Source organism: Anolis carolinensis, unplaced genomic scaffold (assembly GCF_035594765.1).
Source record: "Anolis carolinensis isolate JA03-04 unplaced genomic scaffold, rAnoCar3.1.pri scaffold_10, whole genome shotgun sequence".
NCBI classification, from domain to species: domain Eukaryota; kingdom Metazoa; phylum Chordata; class Lepidosauria; order Squamata; family Dactyloidae; genus Anolis; species Anolis carolinensis.
In genome coordinates this window covers 21,341,918-21,368,146 of record NW_026943821.1, presented here as the reverse complement: position 1 = coordinate 21,368,146, position 26,229 = coordinate 21,341,918, and the positions used below count along the sequence as shown (strand labels likewise).

Sequence of the window (26,229 nt, the reverse complement as noted above, 5' to 3'; positions counted from 1 at the left end):
GGAGTTGGAGTTCAACACTTCTAGGCCGGATCTGTTGCCGAATCTTAACAGCTCTGAGCAAGAAATCTCCTTCCTCAACTGAAATTAAATTCCAAATTTCAATTCCAGTTGGAGAATGTTATGCACAGCCAGGGATTGACAAGGAAGAGATAAAGGGCTCACAATCTATCTATATATATAAAAGAGTGATGGCATCATGGCAGCGGACAAAACAACAAAAGTAAACACCCCACAACCTTGAAAATTGACAGCACAACCCCTCATCCATGCCTCTAGGTTGATACAACAAAAAGAAAAGAAAAATAAAGTCCTAATTAAAGGGAGAGGAATAATTGTTTTTTATCCAATTGCTGCCAGTTAGAAGGCTAAGCTCAGCTCACTTGGTCTCCTAGCAACCCACTTAGCCCAGGGGACCCTTTACCTTAACTACCACCAATTCCTCAATACTTTATTTCCCATACCACCATACTTCGCCACAGCAATGCGTGGCCGGGCACAGCTAGTATATACATAAAATGTAATGTACGTTTGTAAGACTGAGTAAACAACAAAACTACTGAACCAAATCACACCAAATTTGGCCACAAAAGACATAGTCATCCAATCTATGTCTTTCAAACAAAACCAAAAATAACCCTAGAAAAATAAAGTCCACAGCAACACGTGGCCGGGCACAGCTAGTTCTATATAAAGCGTTATATGCAACGATCCCCATTTCCATCCACAACATTTGAATGATCTGAGATGTGCAAAAGACCAGTCAGGCCAGACTAATTTTTTTCAGATTTTGGAAATTAGCTTCCCTGTACAGTAGAGTCTCACTTATCCAAGCCTCTGGATAATCCAAGCCATTTTTGTAGTCAACGTTTTCAATATATCATGATATTTTAGTACTAAATTCATAAGTACAGTAATTACAACATAACATTACTGCGTATTGAACTACTTTTTCTGTCAAAATTGTTGTATAACATGAAGTTTTGGTGCTTAATTTGTAAAATCATAATCTAATTTGATGTTTAATAGCTTTTCCTTAATCCCTCCTTATTATCCAAGATATTCGCTTATCCAAGCTTCTGCCGGCCCGTTTAGCTTGGATAAGTAAGACTCTACTGTATTACAATAGTGGGCAACTGTCAGAAATGTGAGCATTGATGCCTTGGTCCATTCCTCCTATGAAAAATATCAAAACTTTGCCCCTAAATATCCCCAAAACTTTTGAAAGAGCATGAAAGCTGTTTTGCAACATTTTCTTTTGCAATCCTTGGACTATTTTAGGCCAAGGAGACAATTCTTTGCAAACAATAAGTGACCTAGAAGTCACTTCCAGATTGTTTCCTTTTTTTTTTTTTGAAGAATTCTTCTAAGGCACAAAATGACACACGGGACTTACAGAAACATGGGATATATGCCTTCAGTGTTCCTTAAAGACATAAAATTGACTCTCAGAGCCACAGATATGGCTATGTGGGGGCACATCTTGCCAACCCCTGTTCTACGGTAGGATGTCCTTATATGGGTCATCTCTTTCACAGCGGAAAACCTCTCCTTAACGTTCAAAAATAAAAGGTAACCCAGTTTTGCAAACTGGGGAAGGATGTTCATTAAGCGAACGCCTGTAATTCCCCGGAGAAGAAGCAAGCTTTTTAAGTGTGAGGGATTGCAAAGTGTGGCCAATTGGAGGCCAATGTTCACATGCAACACCGATTGAACAGGCAGAGCGTAAGAGAAAGAGAAAGACATAGAAAAGACCGAAGGCAGCCAAGACAACATGAGCCCAAGCGCCGACAGACTAACATGGCGCTGTTGGCTGTGGCGGAAGGCAGGGCTGTGCTGGAGACCACCCCACACTTGGTGCATTTCAAGAGCAGGCTGCCGCAGGGCGGGTTCTGGAAGCTGAGAGCAGACCCCGTTTCCCCAACACCCGAGGCCCCGTCCCATAAAAGGGAACGGATGGGGGCCCAGAGGTGAGAACAAGTCGCCGCACAACAAGAAACGTTGAGGGCCCACAACAGACGAGAGGCAGGAGGGGCAGGGGAGACAAAGTGGACGCCAAGGGGGTTTAAAAAAAAAAAAAGAAGAGAGAAAGAAAAAGAGAAAGAGAGATGGGTTAGTTGCAGGAAGCACAGCTTGTTAATGGTTAGTGTGAAGCAAAGTGGGACTTCGGTCCAAGGGTTGGATTGAAGTCCCACCTCTCATCTCATGGGACCCTTTGGTTGGTTCCATGAGATGGAAGACTTCCTTTGGGAGAAAGGAGGAGGTGGAGCAGTCAGTTTTGTCTCTTCTTGCTTAGTCTAGGGTAGGGGTCCCCAAACTAAGGCCCATGGTCCGGATGCAGTCCTCCAAGGTCATTTACCTGGCCCCTGTCCTAAACTTTAGACTTAGGGTTGACCTAAGTCTACCTGGTCTTTGGAGGTCTCTTTGCTTACCTGTGGTCTTATGAGATCGTCTATATGGTCTTTGAAGGTCTCTTTGCTTAGCTACAGCCTTATGAGATCATCTAGATGGCTTTTGGACGTCATTTTCCTTACCTATAGTCCTATGAGATGTCTAGATGGCCTTTGAGGGTCCCTTTCCTTACCTGTGGTTTTGTGAGATTGTCTAGATCAGGGGTCCCCAAAACTAAGGCCCATGGGATGGATGCGGCCCTCCAAGGTCTTTTACCTGGTCCCCATCCTAAACTTTAGACTTAAGGTTGACCTACGTCTACCTGGTCTTTGGAGGTCTTTTTGCTTACCTATGGTCTTATGAGATAGTCTATATGGTCTTTGAAGGTCTCTTTGCTTATCTATGGTTTTATGAAATCGTCTAGATGGTCTTTGGAGGTCTCTTTGCTTATCTATGGTCTTATGAGATCGTCTAGATGGTCTTTGAAGGTCTCTTTGCTTAGCTACGGCCTTATGAGACCATCTAGATGGCTTTGGGAGGTCACCTTCCTTACCTGTGGTTCTATGAGACTTTCTAGATGGCCTTTGAGGGTCCCTTTCCTCACCTGTGGTTTTATGAGATTGTCTAGGTGACCTTTGGGGACCCCTTTCCTTACCTATGGTCTTATGAAACCATTTAGATGGTCTTTGAGGGTCCCTTTCCTTATCTATGGTCTTGTGATGGCCTTATGAGATCATCTAGATGGCCTTTGAGGGTAGCTTTCCTTACCTATGGCCTTATGAGACCATCTAGATGGTCTTTGGAGGTCTCTTTGCTTACCTATGGCCTTATGAGATCGTCTAGATCAGGGGTCCCCAAACTAAGGCCCATGGGCCGGATGTGGCCCTCCAAGATCATTTCCCTGGCCCCTGTCCTAAACTTTAGATGTAGGGTTGACCTAAGTCTGAAATGACTTGAAGGCACACAAAAACAATCCTAATTTTGGAGTACTTCATCATAGTCCAGCCCTCCAACAGTCTGAGGGACTGTGAATCGGCCCCCCACTTAAGAAGTTTGAAGACCTTTGGTCTAGGGCCCATAGGTCTATCCCCATCCTCTCTTCTGGCTCCATTCCCTCCTATCACAGTTGACCCATGATATCTACTTTGGTTTTCAGGACTCTCTTTGGATACCATACTCTGGGGATGCTCAAGTCTCCTTACACTATGTAATACAACTTGAAAACAATTCTGTTTCTGGTTTGAAAGTGTTTTTTCCTGTTTGATCATGTAGTATTTACTTTGCAAGTAGTTGCTCTCCTCCAGAAACTTTGCTTTTGTGGTTGCCACAAACTAGGTTGAATTCATTGAGACTTGAGGAGATACTCATTGAAAAACTATAGCAAAATGTACTGCAGGATGTCCCTCCCTCAGAAACAAAGTCTTTGCAGTTTAATAAACTTTTCCCATGTTTTTTATGATAGAATCAATTAGGAAATGACATTCATAACCCAGGAACAAAAGTCGTGTTACATAGCTTTATATACAGTGGTGATGTGCAATGGTGTCCTTTGCATGAAATGGAAAAATCAAGGTTTGCTTTGGGGATTTCTTTTTTTAATATATAATATTACATTCAATCTGTAATATTGATGGCTGAATCAATGAATGCAGAATCAATGGATATGGAGGGCTGATGCAATCCAGGAGTTCTGCTCTATGTTTCTTACACGGAAAAATAGTCTCCTGCATAGAAAATACAGTGTTCCCTCCATACTTTGCGGTTGTATCATTTCTTCATGCAGGAAATATTTTCAAGGTATCAATAATGGAATATATGGGTGCCAAATCTGTGGATACTGGGGTCTAGTAACTATACAAGTAAAGACATGGTTGTTGTTGTGTTTGTGTGAATGTGTGTGTGTGATCTATTCACCTTTGCATTCAAGGTTAAATCATTACAATAGTTCCCTTTCCATAGAGCAAGAGGACATGAATATTTGGGGGTCATTGTTGCCCCATATTTGAACATTTGAAAGCATTTGGAAAACCCACTACAGTAGAGTCTCACTTATCCAAGCCTTGCTTATCCAAGGTTCTCGATTATCTAAGGCATTTTTGTAGTCAATGTTTTCAATATATGGTGATATTTTGATGCTAAATTCGTAAATACAGTAATTACAACATAACATTACAGCGTATTGAACTACTTTTTCTGTCAAATTTGTTGTATGACATGATGTTTTGGTGCTTAATTTGTAAAATCATAACCTAATAGGCTTTTCCTTAATTCCTCCTTATTATCCAAGCTATTAGCTTATCCAAGGTTCTGCCGGCCCGTTTAGCTTGGATAAGTGAGACTCTACTGTATATGATCTGTTGGACCCAATATGCTCACTGCTGCACAAATGCACACATGATTGGCTTGATTCGTAATGTATTCTGGTCAAAATATTACAATCAGTGGGGTATGACACCAACAAAATTCCTGGGAATATATGACAATGGAAGGAAGAGTTGGGCAGCGGCACTTCTTGGCAAACACTGCTACATGTTCAATTCCCAAATGAGCATTGATGTGCCCACTCGTAGCATAGCATGTATTTCTCTATGTGAACACTTACCCAGCCCGCTGCTTCTTGGACTTGTCCGAGATGCCGTCCCGGGACATCAGTTTGTTGAAGACGATGATCCCAATCAGCATGTTGACCTGGCAAAGGAGAAAAGAGAAAGAGATGGATATAGGATCCATTGCAAAATCCTTTTAGAGGTCACCCTCGCATCTCAAACTCCCAGGGAAGAACACCACGGCTAATAAAATTACATTGAGAGCATTAACTCCAAAGCGCAAAAAGAAAAGCCCAGAAAGAGCGGTCGTAAAGCCACACCGAGATCCAACAGAGCTATATAATAAAACAAAAACCAGTGTTAAACAGGCTGAAACACTGGGCCAAATATAAAAGGCTTTGCCCAGCATGGAAGGCTGGCATCAGGTGAGATTTCCTAGGCTGGGCATTCAGAGGGCAAGTTGGGTTGCAACTGAAATTTCACTTTATCTAGAGTCGTTTTCAAAGAAATTGCCATATTAGTCTTTTCAATATAAAAAAAGCCACAGGGAAGGGGAAGGAAAATTAATTTAGTTTAAAAAACCACCCAGTTCTTATTTCAGCATGGGCCTAGCCTTTAAAAATTGAGTCTAAGGATCATGAATTGCATCTCTCTGCATATGATTGAAATAATAATAATAATAATAATAATAATAATAATAATAATTGACGAAAAACAACAGGAAAAACTCAGCCGCTATCAGGACCTCAAGATTGAACTTCAAAGACTCTGGCAGAAACCAGTGCAGGTGGTCCCGGTGGTGATCGGCACATTGGGTGCCGTGCCAAAAGATCTCAGCCGGCATTTGGAAACAATAGACATTGACAAAATTACGATCTGCCAACTGCAAAAGGCCACCCTGCTGGGATCTGCGCGCATCATACGAAAATACATCACACAGTCCTAGACACTTGGGAAGTGTTGGACTTGTGATATGAAATCCAGCATATCTATCTTGTTTGCTGTGTCATAATAATAATAATAATAATAATAATAATAACAATTTTATTTTTATACCCCTCCTCTATCTCCCCAAAGGGGACCAAGGGGGGCTTACATGGGGCCAAGCCCGAATAAAAACAATAGCAATATAAAACACAACAATAGACAAAAGACATGCACAATTATAAAAATTTAAACATTAGCCAATAAAAACAAATGACAAGAACTAATTATTATAAGCTACTATAAATATATACTCTCTCTCTCTCTCTCTCTCTCTCTCTCTCTCTCTCTCTATATATATATATATATATATACTATAAATATACTATAAATATTATTATAAGCTACTACAGAATTAATATTAAAACAATAAGATACTCTATAGGTAAAGGTAAAGATTTCCCCTGACATTGAGTCTAGTTGTGTCCAACTCTGAGGGTTGATGCTCATCTCCATTTCTAAGCCAAAGAGCCGGCGTTGTCCGCAGATACCTCCTAGGTCATGTGGCCAGCATGACAGCATGGAGCGCCGTTACCTCCCTGTAAAAGCAGTACCTATTGATCTACTCACATTTGAACTGCTAGGTTGGCAGAAGCTGGGGCTAACCATGGGAGCTCACTCTGCTCCCCGGATTTGAACCGCTGACCTATTGGTCAGCAAGTGCAACAGCTCAGTGGTTTAGCCCACTGTGCCACCGGGGCTCAGAGATAATCTATAGCAATATAATTATCACCTTACTTCCCAGGGTCCTTCCTATGAGTTTCTAGTTTGAAGTTGGGTATTGTAATTCTCTGCTTGGGATCTCTAATATTCCTGGGATTAGGCTAGAAGCTTTTTAGTTGAGGATTCCAAGAAGAGCGCCGAACTACTAATCCCAGGATTGCAGAAGAACTATGGCATTTACAGCAGCAAGTAAAGTGCAAAAACAATAGCACATCTATGCAAGTCTCTGGAAAGGAACAGCAATTTTTGGGTGCCAAAACAATGAAGGCACCATCCCTGGTGCCAGTCTACTCCATGGCAGGTAGATGGTAAGCTCCGAAGAGTCCTTCTTAATAACCACTCAATGAAACAGAACCGTAAAAAACAAACCAGTTGGCAAGACAACCAGAAGATAGGAGAACCACTGGATACTTACCAGAACAATCACAGCAGCAGGGCCCACAAAAGCATACAGAAGACCTCCTTCAAGGGAAAGCCAGCAGCTGGGAAGAAAAAGGAGGACATTGTCTCCAAATCAGATAGGGACAGGACAAGACTTTAGTATGGAAGGCCTCTGAAACCTGGAAATGAGTGTGAGATTTCTAAACCACTTGCTCTTACTACTTCTGTGTTTTTGGTTCCTCTTAAATGCAGAAACTTCAAATTTCCACCTCCCTCGACAAAATGAAGGATATACCTAAGGACCCGGGCTATGGCGCAGGCTGGTGAGCAGCCAGCGGCAGCCAGCTGCAACAAATCACTCTGACCAAGAAGTCATGAGTTCGAGGCCAGCTCGGAGCCTGCGTTTGTCTTTGTTCTTTGTTAAGGCATTGAATGTTTGCCTTATATGTGTAATGTGATCTGCCCTGAGTCCCCTTCGGGGTGAGAAGGGCGGAATATAAATACTGTAAATAAATAAATATATAAGAGACAAAGCTACTCATTGATATAGTGTTTAGGATGTAGCGGGCATCATGATTTGCTCCAACTATAGCTGATTGTTGACACTTCTGACTTAGTGAATGCCATTCAGGAGTTAGAGTGGTAGGACAGTGATTTGAATGTATTAAATACTGTATATACTCGAGTATAAGCCTAGTTTTTCAGCCCTTTTTTAGGACTGAAAAAGCCTCCATCGGCTTATACTCGAGTGAGGGTCCTGGTCGGCTTATACTTGAGTATATATGGTACAGTAGAGTCTCACTTATCCAACATAAATGGGCCGGCAGAACGTTGGATAAGATAATACAGTAGAGTCTCACTTATCCAAGCCTCGCTTATCCAAGTTTCTGGATTATCCAAGCCATTTTTGTAGTCAATGTTTTCAATATATCATGATATTTTGGTGCTAAATTCGTAAATACAGTAATTACAACATAACATTACTGCATATTGAACTACTTTTTCTGTCAAATTTGTTGTATAACATGATGTTTTGGTGCTTAATTTGTAAAATCATAACCTAATTTGATGTTTAATAGGCTTTTCCTTAATCCCTCCTTATTATCCAAGATATTCGCTTATCCAAGCTTCTGCTGGCCCGTTTAGCTTGGATAAGTGAGACTCTACTGTATGTTGTATAATAAGGAAAAATTAAGAAAAAGCCTATTAAACATCAAATTAGGTTATGATTTTACAAATGAAGCACCAAAACATCATGTTATGCAACAAATTTGACAGAAAAAGTAGCTCAATACGGAGTAATGCTATGTAGCAATTACTGTATTTACGAATTTAGCACCAAAATATCACGATGTATTGAAAACATTGATTACAAAAATGAGTTGGATAATCCAGAACATTGGATAAGTGAGACTCTACTGTAATATAATATAACAGTAATAATATGATAATATACTACAATAATAGAATAATAACAGAATGAATGATATAATAATAATAGAATATAAAAATATCTATATATATAAAAGGGTAATGAAATTTTGGCCTAGGACAAAACAACAAAACTACACATCCCAGAAACAAAAAACTTGGCAGCACAACCCCTCATCCATGCCTCTACGTTCATAAAACAAAAAGAAAAGAAAAATGAAGTCCTAATTAGAGCAAGAGGAATAATTGTTTTCATCCAATTGCTGCCAGTTAGAAGGCTAAGCTCTGCCCACTTCGTCTCCTAGCAACCTACTCAGCCCACCCAGCCTCTCAATAATAATAATAATAATAATAATAATAATAATAATAATAATAATAATACAATCCTAAGGTTCATCCAGTTCAACTTCCTTATATCATGCAGGACACAATCCAACCACTCCTGACAGATGGCCATCCAGCCTCAACAAGTTCTCACCAACACCACCAGACAACGCCACAGCAATGCGTGGCTGGGCTAAGCTAGTAATATAAATAATGATAAAAAATATATTAATAGGATAATATAATAATAGGATATAATAATAATCTATCGATATATATAAATGTACTTCATTTGTAGGACATAGGAAACAAAAAAACAACTGGATGAAATGACACCAAGTTTGGCCACAAAACAAACACTTAACACAAAGTGACCACCGCGTGTCAGCAAAATTGGCTAGACATGTCAATGCTGACACGCGTGTCATAGGTTCGTCATCACTGTTCTAGACCTTGGGTTGGCTCATATATGGAGCTCCATATATAGATCCATGGTTCCACCAACATGGAAGCTACTAACTATCATTGCTTGCCACTATGACCTACTAGGACATTAGTGTCTGTGAAGCATGTCCTAAGAAAGAATGGCTTTTATAATCCCTTTGGAGCCTGCCTCTTCCTCTTGTAATTCCTCTCCTCCCCTGTTTTCCCCATTTGTTTCAATGAAGTAAGAACATCAGTCCCAACGAAACCTACTAGCTGGATGTTCCATATCCTTTGGTCCTAGTAAAGCCGACAGAGACCGCAACAACCAAGGCTGGCAACCCTGAGTGGGAAAGAAACAGACAAGAACATGCATTCATTTATTACATGGATTCATCTGCCCATTAGCAAATATCCTCGAGGAAACTTATGGAAATAAGCCCCAAATAGGTACTGTAGTAAAACATACATTACAGGATGGTTTACAAGAAGCACCACTAAAAAACCCCAGCATAAAACATTCCAATGAGCCAGAATAAAGCCATCAGCAGGTTAGTTTAATGCATACTCTAAAATATAGAGAACCTAAAGGCCTAAATCCTATTGCTCAGCCTGACTAGATCAATGGGATTGGTTAATATATTGAATTCTCATTCAACAAGAGATTCAAGCAGTCAACTTCGGTTGAGGCTAACGATACAATTCAGGCCAAATTCAGGCTCACAAGCATTGGTCTGGTAGATGTTTTGGACTTCCAAAAGCACCAGGAAGCTTGGCCAACAATCCAGAATTCATGGAGCTGAAGTCCAAAGCATCTGGAGGACCAAGGTTTGAGCAATACTGGGCCAATATTCATTTTGAAAAGTTTTCATGTTGCACCTAAGAACCCATGATGAAGGAATCAGTCAGGAAGAGGAATTCAGTATCTAAGGCAGTGGTTCTCAACCTGGGGTCCCAGATGTTTTTGGCCTTCAACTCTCAGAAATCATAACAGCTGGTAAACTGGCTGGGATTTCTGGGAGTTGTAGGCCAAAAACATCTGGGGACACCACGTTGAGAACCACTGATCTAAGGTGGCTCTTGGAGACGTGGCTACCATGGCCAGCTATGTGTGATCTTCCCAAACCACATTGCCGTAATGTTTGAGAGCATTCCTTGAAAGCATTCTTAATCCCCTTGAAGAGCCTAACCAAAATGGACCACACAAATCAAGAGTAAGGACCTGTCGCACCTCAGGTTAGTTTCACCTTGCTGAACACACCAGGCTGTACACAGGTTAAAGTCTTTTGTAGTTTATTAGGAAATAAAAAATAAATAGTTCTTAAAAAGCAAAAGTAAAGATCCAAATGATTGTTGCAAAACCAAGGCTGTAAAGAATAATCCAAGAAAACATAAGGCATAAAACAAGGTTCCATGAATGCATGACAAAGTCCCATGAACTTGAATACACAAAGCTGCAAGGTAATCCAGGAAAGCAAGAGCTTGCTTCTAAACTCCAAAATGAGATGTTGCTTTTGACAAAGGATTATCTCTCAGCACACCCTTTAATTTTATCTGCACAGCATGAATGCATTTCTTTGGCCTCTGACCTCTTTCTTGTTTGCTATTCTAACACTCCTGCGAACCCAAAATTCCAAACGGCCAGCTCGATCCAGAGATTCCGTTTCATCAAGGCCAGACCGCTCGTTAGCAGCGGCCTCTGTCTGCATGCTATCTAACTGGGAGCGATCCTCCCTTTGCACCTGGCTAGCCTCGGTATCATCTCCAGTATCAACAACACCATTCCCTGCTGTGGGAATGCCTCCCTGCTCCTCATCTTTCACAGCAGGGACACTCTGAACCTGAATCCCATAATTCCCATCAGAGTCATCTTGAACCTGAATCCCATCATCTTGAACATCTGAAACCTGAATCCCACAATCCCCTTCAGAGTCACTCTGAGACTTCAGCTTAGTCACAACAGGACCATTCTGCATTCAAAGAGATCCCTTGCTGACTATGCACAAAGAGCTAGGAGAAATTATGGGGCAGAAGGTGGAAACCATTCTGTGGATAATTTCTCGGCAACAACCTGAATCATGTGGAGGAACATTGTTTTCCTGGACCAGGCTTTGTTGGATGTTGCAGCCATCAAGCAGTGGGGCATCTATGTTGGAATCAGTCCTTAGAATTTTATAGCATCCCTTCCTCTCTTCGAGAGGTGACTCCTTGACTTTCCAGCTTGGCTCACTTACCCCATCCGAGGCAGAGGAAACGTTTCCGAACGAGGCGTGTCCGGATCCTCCCAATGACAGCCAAGTAGGACTGCCAGGCCTCTGTCAACACCCAGCAGAAGGAGGAGAGGAAGAAGAAGTGGAGGAAGGCTGCTGTCATGGTGCAGACACCCTGGGATTGAGGAAGAGAATGGAAAGGAGAGTAGCAAGAGTTAGGATACAGAAGGGAACACCCAGCCATTTCTTCATCTATATATATAAAGGAGTAATGGTGTCAGTTCCTCCCACTAAACAACAAAGGTACAAGCCCCAGAACCTAGAAATTTGGCAACACAACCCACCATCCTTGCCCCTAGGTTCCAACAACAAAAAGAAAAGAAAAATAAAGTCCTAATTAGAGGGAGAAAAATAATTGTTTTTATCTAATTGCTGCCAGTTAGAAGGCTAGGTTCCGCCCACTTGGTCTCCTAGCAACCCACTCAGCCCAGTGTTAATAAAAGAATAAAAAATAAAATAAATACAAATAATACAATAAAAAAATAATTAAAAAACACTAAAATAATTAAAAACACTAAAAAAATAATACAATAAAATACTACAATAACAAAATAACTAAAAATAATACAAAATAATAAAATATAATAAATAAAAAAGACAAGTTACAATAAAAATAATTAAAAATACAAATAATGTCAAATAAAAATTCCACAACAATTTTTAACCAATACCACCACCACTTTGCCACAGCAATACGTGGCTGGGCACAGATAGTAGTAATATAAATATGGTCCGGAATGGGATGGAGTTGACTCATTTCTCTTGCAGCTTAACTATCCAGCTTCATAGCCTAACCAACTTAGGTCCAATCTTTCTGAAAGCCTGCATCTCCCCATATGATCCCACCGAATGTTTATTATCTTTGAAGGACATCTTTCTCTCCATCCTACTATTCTAATAGGAATAGCTAGTGAGAAGACAAGACAGAGCCTTCTTGAGGGTTGCTCTAGAACTTCCTTCTGAAGAAGGTTCAATTATCTTCCCCTAAGGAGAGAAACTTCTGCCAACCCAGCAGTTTGAAAACATATAAATGTGAGTAGATCAATAGGTACTGCTCCAGTGGGAAGGTAACAGCGCTCCATGCAGTCATGCCGGCCACATGACCTTGGAGGTGTCTACGGACAACGCCGGCTCTACGGCTTAGAAATGGAGATGAGCACCAACCCCCAGAGTCAGACATGACTGGGGAAACCTTTACCTTTTTTTTTTAAGGAGAGAAAACTGGTCGAGAAAACCCTGCAATAGGATCTCCTTAGGACCACTATAAGTCAGAAAGAGCGTAAAGGTACACTAGAGTCTCACTTATCCAAGCTAAACGGCATAACAAGGAGGGATTAAGGAAAAGCCTATTAAACATTAAATTAGGTTATGATTTTACAAATTAAACGCCAAAACATCATGTCATACAACAAATTTGACAGAAAAAGTAGTTCAATACGTAGTAATGTTATGTTGTAATTACTGTATTTACAACTTTAGCACCAAAATATCATGATATATTGAAAACATTGACAACAAAAATGCATTGGATAACCCAGAACCTTGGATAAGCGAGTCTTGGATAACTGAGACTACTGTACATGTAAGCTGCTTTGATCCCATATTAAGAGCAATTTACAACTTTAGCATCAAAATATCATGATACATTGAAAACATTGACTACAAAAATGCATTGGATAATCCAGAACTTTGGATAAGCGAGTCTTGGATAACTGAGACTACTGTACATGTAAGCTGCTTTGGTCCCATATTAAGAGCAATTTACAACTTTAGCATCAAAATAACATGATACATTGAAAACATTGACTACAAAAATGCATTGGATAATCCAGAACCTTGGATAAGCGAGTCTTGAATAAGTGAGAATCTACTGTACATGTAAGCTGCTTTGGTCCCATATTAAGAGCAAAGTGGAATTCAGATCAAATAAGTAAATAAATAACCAGGATTTCAGGTATTTAATCCACTGTGTATGTGTTACTACAGTCTTCCTTTTAGTAGTGCCCTCGGGTATTCTGATATTGCTACTATCAGCCTACAAACTCTGGAGTCTCAAGTTGCATCTACACTATAGAAATAATGCAGTTTGATACTGCTATAACTGCCATGGCTTAATGCTGTGAACTCATGGGAATTTCAGTTTGGTGAAGCAACAGAACACTTTGGCAGAGAAGTCTAAAGACGTTGTCAAACAACAACTCCCAGGATTCCATAGCCTTGAGCCATGGCAGTTCAAGTGACACCAAACTGCATTATTTCTGCCATACGGATGCAATCCTCAGTGTTGCAACAGGATTTAGTTTTTCCATGACATCCGCATCTCCGATGCAGGTGTCATTATCACCCGAATCACATGGGTTGCCACAGCAACCGGGTGGATTAAAACAGGAGGGTGAGCAAACAGAGAGGGTGACCGGGAAATCAAAGAACAAGAGCTGGATGATATGGTGGGAAAGCACATGGAAACGACACAAACTGTCAATGAATATGGGCCTGGCCCATGCACTTTTCTAACATGAAGGAATGGCTCCAGCCCAGTTGGGATGGGCATTTGGCAAGTGGTGCATGAAAGCACGCATATGTGCATTTCGCAGCTCCCCGAACATGATGCCGATCCCCAGGCCTTGGCCAGTGTTTGTTTGTGGAGGCTGATTTATTCAAATGGAGCATGGTCCCTGAGCTGGAAGGCTGCTGCATGCCCAACATGATGTCATTGCGAGGCTCGGTTTCAAAGCCCCAGGCAAACCATGCAAAGGATACGCAGCCTCCCGTTCCTGCCATTTAGTAAAGCACACACTGTTTGCAAAGTAGCTGCGCTCGCTCCCTTTCCCACCTCCCTCTGGATTCAATCAATCAATGGCTGTATTAGTTTTACTGGCATTGTATCAGGCAGACAAGGTGACAACACAGAACGCTTGGCTCGGGGCCCAGGGCATGGAAAAGAGAGTTTCGCCAAACACAGCCGCAGAGCTGGAGAAAGTTTCTCTCTTGAACTACAAATCCCAGAATACACCGACTAACCAAGTGTAAAAAAAGGGATTAAAAAAGGAACTTTCTTCAACCGTATAGGAGGAACACATATGCTAAATCTCAATACTGCTCTCAATGGAGATGTTATACAAAAAAGCAACTTCCTCAAATTTTGCTTTCTGGGTATATATACACAAAAGTCCAGCACCAGGATTCATTGAATTAATGGGGTTTACCTAAGCATTGACTCAATTGATTCTATAGGTCTGCTCTAGCTGGGATTATCCAATGGGATTCAGGCTTAAATTTGAGATTCTCAACAGAGAGTAGAGTATGATCTATTAATAAAGTTAGTCTTGTCTTTTTGCAATTTAAGCTAAGCAGTTCCTGGCTTCTTGGAACCAACATGTGTAATTAATGGGCCATCTTTGGCTTGGTAGAATATATTTTTTCCCCAACTGTACCCTAGAAAACCCTTGTGAGATATGATTTCAGTCTGCAATGCTAGGAATTTGGAGACAGGAAGAAAAATTCATTGGAAGACAGGTCTACCAAGAATGGGCAAGGATATGGAGCGTGCAATTACTAAAAAATATGTCCAAAAGAATTAAGGAAAACTATTACAAAACATGGCTGTCTGGACATGTTCCAGAGGTGTTCTCTCCTGGCGTTTCGCCCACATCTGTGGCAGGCATCCTCGGAGATTGTGAGGTATGGAGAAACTAAGCAAGGAAGGTGTATATATCTGTGGAAATTCCTGTGGGGGGGGGGGAAGAACTCTTGTCTGTTGGAGGCCAATGTGAATGTTGTAATTAATCACCTTTGTTAGCATTAAATGGCCTTGCCAGCTTCACCTCCTGGCCTGGGGGAATCCTTTGTTCAGAGTCGTTAGCTGTCCCTGATTGATTCCTGTATGGAACTCCTCTGTTTTCAGAGTGCTGCTCCTTAAACATCTACCTCGTTTACAATTTTCACTCACTGCACTTTACCCAGTTGATTTTATGTTATCTACTTGGGTGCCAAATCCATGTTTTCATCGTGTTTTCTTTTATATATATACATACATACATACATACATACATACATACATACATATATAAAAGGGTAATGAAATTTCGGCCTAGGACACAACAACGAAACTACACATCCCAGAAACACTAAACTTGGCAGCACAACCCCTCATCCATGCCCCTACGTTCATACAACAAAAAGAAAAGAAAAATAAAGTCCTAATAAGAGGGAGAGGAATAATTGTTTTTATCCAATTGTTGCCAGTTAGAAGGCTAAGCTATGTCAGGGAAAAACATTTACCCTTTACCTTAACTACCACCAATACCTTAATACTTTATTTCCCATACCACCATACTTCGCCACAGCAATGCGTGGCCGGGCAGAGCTAGTGTGTGTGTGTGTGTGTGTGTGTGTGTGTGTGTGTGTGTGTGTATATATATATATATAATGTTTAGAATGGTAATTTACCTTCTGCCTGTATTTTTTGTTGTTATTATATGTTGTTTGCTGTTTTATCCGGGTTTGGCCCCATGTAAGCCGCCCCAAGTCCCTTCGGGGAAATGGGGTATAAAAATAAAGTATTATTATTATTATTACCATGCAAGGGACCCTCTGTTTTTCCCTGGTAGACACACCCCAAACAATGTCTACTAAACTGGTGCACAATAGGCAACAGTGTTTCTATTACTCCATTCTCTCCTCTTTCAGAAATGTCTAGTCTCTGTCTCTGGTCCCAGTCCAGGGGAAATGTAATGTCTCCAAGCCATTTACTATCCAAGCATTTCAATGGGCAAGATAGACTTGGTATTGCACAGATGCTTCAGAGCTTTTCCTGGCTTACGCATGCCTCTCCTTGCTCTCCTCGTGCTTCCAACACACTTCCCAGCCTTGTGATGTCTCCGGTACATCAAGGGAAAGTGCCATAGGGCAGTGATCTATTATGCACGAGGTTGCTTGCCAATAAGCCCCCCTTCCATGATGGCTTGGCTGCCGGGGAGGGGGAAACAGCATGCGAGAAGAAGGCAGCAACCGCCTTTGATCTCCCCGGACTGAATTAATGCTTTAAGCTGTAGGGTTCGCACTGGAAAGCTTGCGGGCTTGGAGAACGAGGAATGCTCACCCTCCGAAATGAGTTTGAGCTGGGTTCCTCTTCTTCCCCACTCCCCTTCGGCCAGAGAGTCAAATCTGTTACAGGAGAGCTAATTCTGCTTTCTGTGCCACGAAATAAAGAAGCATTAAAGTTTTTCTATAGCTTCTCAAGCGGAGTGATCAGTTTGGCCAGGAAGAACACCTGAAGGAACGTAATGAATGCAGATACTGGTGACACAGTGTGACTTTCGGGTCAGGAGTGTGGCAATTCTGCTTTTCAAATGTGACAGGAGCTGTCTAAGGTCCCATTCCTATTTGAGGGCAGGATTCAGTACCTTGGAAAGCTCCTTTGGAATAAAAATGTGCAGAATACCATCAGAACAGATCAACTACATATTTGATATGGAAACAACTGGCTACCATTGGAGTGTGCTGCAGAAATGTAATTCCTCAAAAGGTTCATTCTCACAAGTTCAAACAAATGGAGATCAAGATTTTCTCTTTGCGGTGAGAAAGTTCTTGAAAACTGCGGTGTTCGAAGACTATGCAGTTGGGGACTTCTGTGCAAAAAACAGGCACATCTTTCCCGCAAAAAAAAAAAAAGACAGCCAATTCTCTCACTCCAGAAGCAACTCTGGTTTCTCCTGATACGAAAAAAAAATTGTCTGATGTCTGGGCTTGGCCTCATGTAAGCCGCCCCGAGTCCCTTCAGGGAGATGGGACGGGGTATAAAAATAAAATTATTATTATTATTTTATTATGACACAGCAAACAAGATAGATATGCTGGATTTCATATCACAAAATCACAAGTCGAACACCAGTTGCTCCTGACACGAAAAAAAAAAAAACCAACCTGGGACTGTCTATAATCTGGTGACATACCTTCTTCCTTAAAATCTATCTTTGCAAAGTTTATCTTTGCAAAGGCTAGAATGTTGCTCCATGCATCTATGGAAAGTAGAAGATTTTGGATATTGAATTTGAGTCTAAGCTCTCTCTCCGTCTTATAAATTCCAGTATTTTTAACCCACACAGCTCCTTGTTTTTCTCTCCTCCACAGCATCTCTCCGCCCACTCACCCACTATGCTTTCTTTCCTGGATGTACTGGCTACAGATAAGCAAGGATTTCAATTTCCCCCATGCAGACAAAGGTACAAGGACAGGCTTTTACACTAAGGATGAGTCATTTGCACACAGATGCTGCTTGGTTCCCTCACCCCAAGGGATGTAGTCCCAGAGAGAGGATGAGAATATGATTGAGAGAAAGCGAGAGAGAAGAGAGGTTGACAGGGGCTGCAGGGAACACTCCTCAAATCTTGCAGCGAGGGAGCAGGAGAAGAGAGCTGCAGGGCTAGATCAAGGGGCTTTCGAGTCCAACTTTCGGATTGTTGCAACTGCATTCAGTTTGCCTCTAGGAAGCTTGGAGGCTGTTCCTTTATGTGCTGAGATGTGACACACACACACAAACCCCCCAGATATATATTCCAAAGCCAGACAAGAAAAGACAGCTATAGCAATCCTAGATCTGGAGAAGCTGATATGGCACATAAGGAAAAAATTAGTTGAGATAATGGTTGGACCTCTTCCTCTCTCCCTTGAGAAACCAGGACAGGAGGAAGCCTATCATTGTCTGGTTGCCACCTTGGAAGGGTTTAGGAAAAGCCTGAAAACTTGGCTGTTCACACAGGCTTTGAATGAGTACCACCTTCTTGAATGTTAAATTCTTGTACAAATGGTTATCCTTGATTGGTTGCATCCACATGGGTAATCTATATATATAAAAGGGTAATGAAATTTCGGCCTAGGACAAAACAACAAAACTACACATCCCAGAAACACTAAACTTGGCAGCACAACCCCTCATCCACGCCTCTACGTTCATACAACAAAAAGAAAAGAAAAATAAAGTCCTAATTAGAGGGAGAAGAATAATTGTTTTTATCCAATTGCTGCCAGTTAAAAGGCTAAGCTCCACCCACTTGGTCTCCTAGCAACCCACTCAGCCCAGGGGACAGGCAGAGTTAGGCCTCACATAGGCCTCTTCCCCACTGCCTACAAAATACAGATTATCAGATTTGAACTGGATTATATGGCAGTGTAGACTCAAGGCCCTTCCACACAGCTATATAACCCATTTATAATCTTATATTATCTGCTTTGAACTGGATTATCTTGACTCCACACTGCCATATAATCCACTTCAGTTTGCAGTCGGACACAACTGGACTTAATGTCAGGAGAAAACCTTTACCCTTTACCTTAACTACCACCAATTCCTCAATACTTTATTTCCCATACCACCATTCTTCGCCACAGCAATGCGTGGCCGGGCACAGCTAGTTTCTCTATATAGCCTCAGGGTTCAACTCACTTTTGGGTTCTCCCCCATGTTCTTATCGCACTTTTAACTTCCTCCATGTTTACAAGTCTCACTTAGTGCACTTTGATCAGCCCATCCTGTGTTTTTAACTTTGTCTTATTAATGGTTTGATTTGCATCATATGTTTTGATTTTTCATTTGTGCGTTTTTGGTATTTGATGTTTTTGTATGTATACTCTTTTGCATTTGTAAGCCGCCCTGAGTCCCTGCGGGGAGATAGAGGCGGGGTACAAGAATAAAATAATAATAATAATAATAATAATAATAATAATAACTATTATTATTATTATTTTATAATGACACAGCAAACAAGATAGATATGCTGGATTTCATATCACAAAATCACAAGTCGAACACTTCCCAAGAGTTTAGGACTGTGTGATGAAAAGAAATGCCCAGGTATATTATTATTATTATTATTATTATTATTATTATTATTATTATTTTATTATCACACAGCAAACAAGATAGATATGCTGGATTTCGTATCACAAAAGTACAAGTCGAACACTTCCCAAGTGTCTAGGACTGTGTGATGTATTTTCGGATGATGCGTGCAGATCCCAGTAGGGTGGCCTTTTGCAGTTGGCAGATCGTGATTTTGTCAATGTCTATTGTTTCCAAATGCCGGCTGAGATCCTTTGGCACGGCACCCAGTGTGCCGATCACCACCGGGACCACCTGCACTGGTTTCTGCCAGAGTCTCTGAAGTTCAATCTTGAGGTCCTGAGTTTTTCCTGTTGTTTTTCGTCAATGCGACTGTCACCTGGGATGGCAACATCAATGATCCAAACCTTTTTCTTTTCCACAACTGTGATGTCTGGTGTGTTGTGTTCCAGATCTTTGTCAGTCTGGATTCGGAAGTCCCACAGTATCTTTGCATGTTCATTTTCCAATACTTTTGCAGGTTTGTGATCCCACCAGTTCTTTACTGCTGGGAGGTGGTACTTGAGGCATAAGTTCCAATGAATCATTTGGGCCACATAGTTGTGCCTCTATTTGTAGTCTGTCTGTGCAATTTTCTTACAGCAGCTGAGGATATGATCAATGGTTTCATCGGTTTCCTTGCAGAGTCTGCATTTTGGGTCATCTGCTGATTTTTCGATCTTGGCCTTAATTGCCTTTGTTCTGATGGCTTGCTCCTGGGCTGCAAGGATCAGGCCTTCTGTCTCCTTCTTCAGGGTTATTATTATTATTATTATTATTATTATTATTATTATTATTATTATTATTATTATTATTACCACATTTCTTCTCCCACCACAACCAATTGAATGGCTGCTCCATAAGAATTAGAAGCTGCTTGGAGGTGGAGAGGTTTCCATGGACCACAACGAGATAGCAAAGCTCCCCTTATGCCCTATCTGAAACAAAACCTGCACTTGTTACCTTGAGCTACTTGTATGTTGCTAACAAAATGTTGGACGGAACATTGCAACCAGGTGAACACTGGCTCTTGTCCAAACCTTCTACCTTTCAAGAAATTTGCTATTTGAAACATTAGAGGAATGTTCTTCTAGATGTGTTTGGACTTCATTTTCCATAACTTCTGTCCATTGTTCCTATCAAGTCTAAAGTGAACACTGGATTTACTCCAGACCTTCTACCTATGATGGCATTTCCTATTTGACATATAGAGGTGATGACCTTCTAAATGTTGTTGGACTCCATCTCCCATAAGCTCTGTCCACTTTCCTGGATGGAACATTGCAACCAGGTGAACATTGGCTCTGGTCCACACCTTCTTCCTTTCAAGAAATTTGCTATTTGAAACATTAGAAGAATGTTCTTCTAGATGTGTTTGGACTTCATTTCATGTGGAGGGTCTACTGAACTATGCAATCTCATAACGCAAACACAATATTGGTCTTCAGAACAGTAGCATGATCATAGGTACTCAAATGGTTTTACAGTAGCCCATTTTATTCCAAGAACTTGTATATTCCTCCTTCACACATATTTGTGTTTTCTGTAAGTCATCTTGTTTTTCCTACATAAAATTAGTTACAGACCTTGAGCCAGTAGAAATTGCTTGTAGATGCCAAAGTAAAACAGAAAGAATAATCTTGAAATCTCCATTGAAAATGAGACGAATAACACTGAAGTTAAAGATTAACACAGTTAATCTTGGATTGCCTAAAGCATGTTCTTCAACCAATTTGAGTCAGTAATAAGTAATTACAAAGGCACTGATGTTGTGTCCTTCTTTCATTTTCTCCTATGCTTATAAGCACAATGTAATTTCTGCTACCAGGTAACAAATGATGAAGAATATAGCCTGGATTCTAGCCTTACTTCCCTTTGCTCTGTTTGCTGCAGTGTTTTTGTCAGTAATATTGCATACAGTCCCAAAAGTGGAGTATACTGTGAGTTCGTCTAGAAGTTTGGATACCTAGAGTTGTATTTTAAAAGGCCATTTTTTCTCATGTTGATTAACTTGCTTTTCTGATTTTGTGCTGTATTATGTATATTATTATCTATTGTATTGTTTAATTGTGTTATGATGTGTTGTTTTATATTTTGTTATATTGTATTGTTCTGGGCATGGCCCCATGTAAGCCGCCCTGAGTCCCCGTTGGGGAGATGGTGGCGGAGTATAAATAAAGTATTATTATTATTATTATTATTATTATTATTATTATTATTATTATTATTTTCCATAAGCTCTGTCCACTGTTCCTGGATAGAACATTGCAACCAGGTGAATATTGTATTTGCTCCAGACCTTCTACTTATCAAAGCCATTTTCTATTTGACATATAAGAGTGATGGCCTTCTAGATGTTGTTGGACTCCGTCTTCCATAAGCTTTGTCCACTGACTGGGGTGGATGGGAAGTGGAGTCTAGTAAGAGGGTGACTGATAGCATTGGTTCCTTAAGGTAAATATAAAGGTTTCCCCTGACGTTAAGTCCAGTTGTGACCGACTCTGGGAGTTGGTGCTCATCTCCATTTCTAAGCTGAAGAGCCGGCATTATCCATAGACATCTCCAAGGTCATGTGGCTGGCATGACTGCATGGAGCGCTGTTACCTTCCCGCCAGAGCGGTACCTATTGATCTACTCACATTTGCATGTTTTCGAACTGCTAGGTTGGCAGTTCCTGATTCAGTCATTTTACTTCTCTTTCCTTCCTTCTCATCTCACCAACACAATTGGTAAACTTTCCTGTCTTCTGTTTAAATGTAAAGCTGTCCATCCATCCCTCCATTCCACCCTCCCTCTCTCCATCTACTCATCCACCTAAACATTTTTATTAAATAAATAGGTCATGTCCTTTGAAGGTACCAGAGGCAAAAACCCATGGCTCTCTTCTTTCATCATGACCCAGAAACATCAAAACCCACTTTCCGATAGATTAGAAAGCAACCATGAAGAATCAATGATCGACCAAATGAAAACATAATTCAACATAAATCACATTGTACTTAATTTTAGATTTTAAATTTCCATCCTAACTGGATTGCAAGATCTGAAAACCGCACTCCTTTCAAAAGGTGACCTTTTTACACTGAAATGAAGTCCAGGTTTTCAAAAAACGGTACATTTCCTTTGAGCTTAACAGAAAAGATTCATGAAGTATGAATAAACTGAGAGTGGCATGTGACAACTGATGGAAAGGATATTCAGAGCATTTTTCAACCTCAGAAGAAAAATGAAAAATTCAGCAAGGTTGTTGGCCTCCTGAACAAGGGCAAAAGGCAAGCACATCCCCATTACATTTCCCAGCAAATGGTACAAGAATCTATTATTTGTTCAATTCATATCCAAGTCTTATACTAATCTCTGATCCAAAGCAACTCCAAATACACATTTAAATAGAATACAACTTGGAAAAAATATAATTAAAAAGTTAAAGCAATCACATACAAAATCCTATTAAAAGTGACACTAATTAAAATTATTTTAAAGCATACAAAACTCCCAGGGATCCAATTCCTTATTGAGTTTATTTTTGAAAGACCTGAGTAACAAATTCCTTCCAGCTTCAAAAAAGTCGTGCAATTTTCAAAGCCAACTTACAAATGACAATTTATTCTGCACAGAATTTGTATATGGTCCTATCACACAAAAACAGACATTTATGGATGGCAAATAATACTTGTGTGCAAAAGTATGATATTTTTGTGCAAAAGTATGATATTTTTGTGCAAAAGTATGATATTTGTGTGCAAAAGTATGATATTTTTGTGCAAAAGTGTGATTCTTTTAGTACAGATATATGCTGTTTATTGTGCACAAAATGTTGTTTTCTATGCAAATCAACCGTTTGTAAATTTTGTACAGAATAAATATTCAATGGCAGGCTGGTCTGTAATTAAATACGTATTCTGTACAAAATTCACAAATGATTGATTTGCATGTTTTCAATGCAGGAAATAATATTTCTGGATAGAAATATTAATTATTGTTGTGCATAAAAGGCTATTTCCTACTGTTTTCTATGGATGAATTTTGTACAAAAGAAAACCCAAACTGCCCAATATTTTTCGAGAATTCTTCTCATCCATCAAAAAGGTTTTCTGAATTGGATTGCTATGAGTTTTCTGGGCTGTATGGCCATGTTCCAGAAGTTCTGGAACATGTCCATACAGCCCAGAAAACTGGGTGAAAATTAATAATGTAGCATATAGTTTCTCCATTACAAGATAAAGTTGAGTGGGGACTGGATTCCTTAAAGAGTTTCAGATGGAACGGAATAGCAGAAGAATGACAATCTGGTGTTCCCTGAGACAAAAGGTTTAGACTGAAAGACTTTGCAAGAAAGTTGATCTTTTCTTACCTTACTGAGCATCTGGGACTGTCCCACCAAGATCAACACGTTGGAGGCCAAAATGGAGACGCAGAAATTCAGGAGAATGATGGAACGCTCTGACTTGATAAACCTGGAAAAGATGAAAAACACTTTAAGAGATGCCCAGAGATCACGTCTTTGTATATTGTGAGGCACGAGGTTATGGTGTCTTTTCATGGATCCATTTTCTAGAAACTTTGGATATGGGCAGCCAAGTAGGTCTCCCTCAAAAGAAGCAATGAAGTCCCAGGTTCTCATAAATTGGGATGGACACAATGTACAGTAGAGTCTCACTTATCCAAGCCTTGCTTATCCAAGCCTCTGGATAATCCAAGCCATTTTTGTAGTCAATGTTTTCAATATATTGTGATATTTTGGTGCTAAAGTCGTAAATACAGTAATCACAACATAACATGACTGCGTATTGAACTATTTTTTCTGTCAAATTTGTTGTATAACATGATGTTTTGGTGATGAATTTGTAAAATCATAACCTAATTTGATGTTTAATAGGCTTTTCCTTAATCCCTCCTTATTATCCAAGATATTCGCTTATCCAAGCTTCTGCCGGCTCGTTTAGCTTGGATAAGTGAGACTCTACTGTATTGTTATTGTGTCCCTTGTGTACCAGGTTCCCTGGAATACCTTTCTTTTTCTGACCAAAGCCAAGGCAAACCAGTTAATTTTAAACCATGGGTCACAGAGGGCCACTTCACCAAGCAACATCCAACTCAGTGACATCACAGAGGGCCACTTCACCTAGCAACAGTCTTTCTGGTACAAACAGGCAAATAAGCATGCATAATGACTTTGACTTGATAGATAGATAGATAGATAGATAGATATTATTATTACAGTAGAGTCTCACTTATCCAAGACTTGCTTATCCAAGGTTCTGGATTATCCAAGGCATTTTTGTAGTCAATGTTTTCAATATATCCTGATATTTTGGTGCTAAATTCGTAAATACAGTAATTACAACATAACATATTGAACTACTTTTTCTGTCCAATTTGTTGTATAACATGATGTTTTGGAGCTTAATTTGTAAAATCATAACCTAATTTGATGTTTAATGGGCTTTTCCTTAATCCCTCATTATCCAAGATATTCGCTTATCCAAGGTTCTGTCGGTTCATTTAGCTTGGATAAGTGAGACTCTACTGTAGATAGATAGATAGATAGATATATAGATGATAGATAGATAGATTGCTGCTATTATTATTATTATTTTGTTATGACACAGCAAACAAGATAGATATGCTGGATTTTGTATCACAAAATCACAAGTCGAACACTTCCCAAGTGTCTAGGACTGTGTGATGTATTTTCAGATGATGATGATGATGATTATTATTAATTACCTCCTCATCTTTCAAACAGGTTGCCACCATGGAATTTAATATATTAAAAAGGCCATGTACAAGTCACACTATCCTTGTGGGATGGATTATTTGCCATTGTACAACAAACATATCTATAAGTTTTTAGCCTAGATTTTAAATTTTGTCAATGATTCAATTTTATAAGGGTTTTTATTAATATTGAAGTTTTTAGCCTAAATTTTAAATTTTGTCAATGATTTAGTTTTATAGGAGTTTTATTAATTGTGAAGTATATAACCTCTCAGATTTCATATGGATGTACGGGACTGGGTGCCCTTGATATGAGCTGGTCATTGACCATAATAAAAGTTTACATATCTCTATATATAAAAGGGTAATGGAATCACGACACCGGACAAAACAACTAAACTAAATGCCCCACAACCTCGAAAATTGACAGCACAACCTCTCATCCATGCCTCTATGTTCATACAACAAAAAGAAAAGAAAAATTAAGTCCTAGCCACAGCAACGCGTGGCCAGGCATAGCTAGTTTGATATAATGTTGGATATTCATATTTATTTAGAAAGAGTGCGACAACACTGCAGATTGTGGACATGGGCTGTAGCTACACTGTAGAATCAATGCAATGTGATACTATGTTAATTGCCATGGCTTAATGCAATGACATCCTTGGAGCTTCATAGCATTGAGCTCTGGAAGTGAAAGTGATGTCCAACTGGATTCATTCTACAGTGTAGACTTCCCCATAGATTGCTCGTCCAACCTACCTCCAAAAGGCAGCGTAGATGATCAATAAAGTCAATAACGCCATACAGGAAACAGCGCAGCCGATCATAAGAGGAACGGAGGGAGAAGCACCAGAATCCATGGCCTGAAAAGAAGACAAAATAAGGAAGTTGAATATATGGGATGGATTTGAGAAGCAAGTCTGGGATGAAGGAACTCCATCCTCAAAGGAAGATGATGTAAGCCAAACAAGAAGTTTCCTATATACCGTATATACTCGAGTATAAGCTGACCCGAATATAAGCCGAGGCACCTAATTTTACTACAAAAAAACTGGAAAAACATTGACTCCAGTATAAGCCGAGGGTGGTAAATTTCAGAAATAAAAATAGATACCAATAAAATTACATTAATTGAGGCATCGGTAGGTTAAATGTT

At 40.0% G+C, this 26,229-nt stretch overlaps 1 protein-coding gene across 4 annotated transcripts in view; it reads right to left on the bottom strand.

Annotated features, from left to right (window-relative positions):
- Positions 1–26,229, bottom strand: part of adgrb2 (adhesion G protein-coupled receptor B2) — a 222,398-nt gene that overhangs the window by 20,103 nt on the left and 176,066 nt on the right. For 3 of the 4 annotated variants that reach the window (XM_062962755.1, XM_062962757.1, XM_062962758.1), the window contains 7 exons: positions 25,833–25,936; positions 23,704–23,806; positions 11,435–11,585; positions 9,474–9,543; positions 7,057–7,123; positions 4,991–5,076; positions 1,798–1,896 (listed from right to left, as the gene is read on the bottom strand). In XM_062962755.1, the coding sequence (XP_062818825.1) occupies positions 1,798–1,896; positions 4,991–5,076; positions 7,057–7,123; positions 9,474–9,543; positions 11,435–11,585; positions 23,704–23,806; positions 25,833–25,936 (680 nt within the window). The remainder of the gene's footprint in view (positions 1–1,797; positions 1,897–4,990; positions 5,077–7,056; positions 7,124–9,473; positions 9,544–11,434; positions 11,586–23,703; positions 23,807–25,832; positions 25,937–26,229) is intronic. The other variant, XM_062962756.1, reaches the window with a different exon arrangement.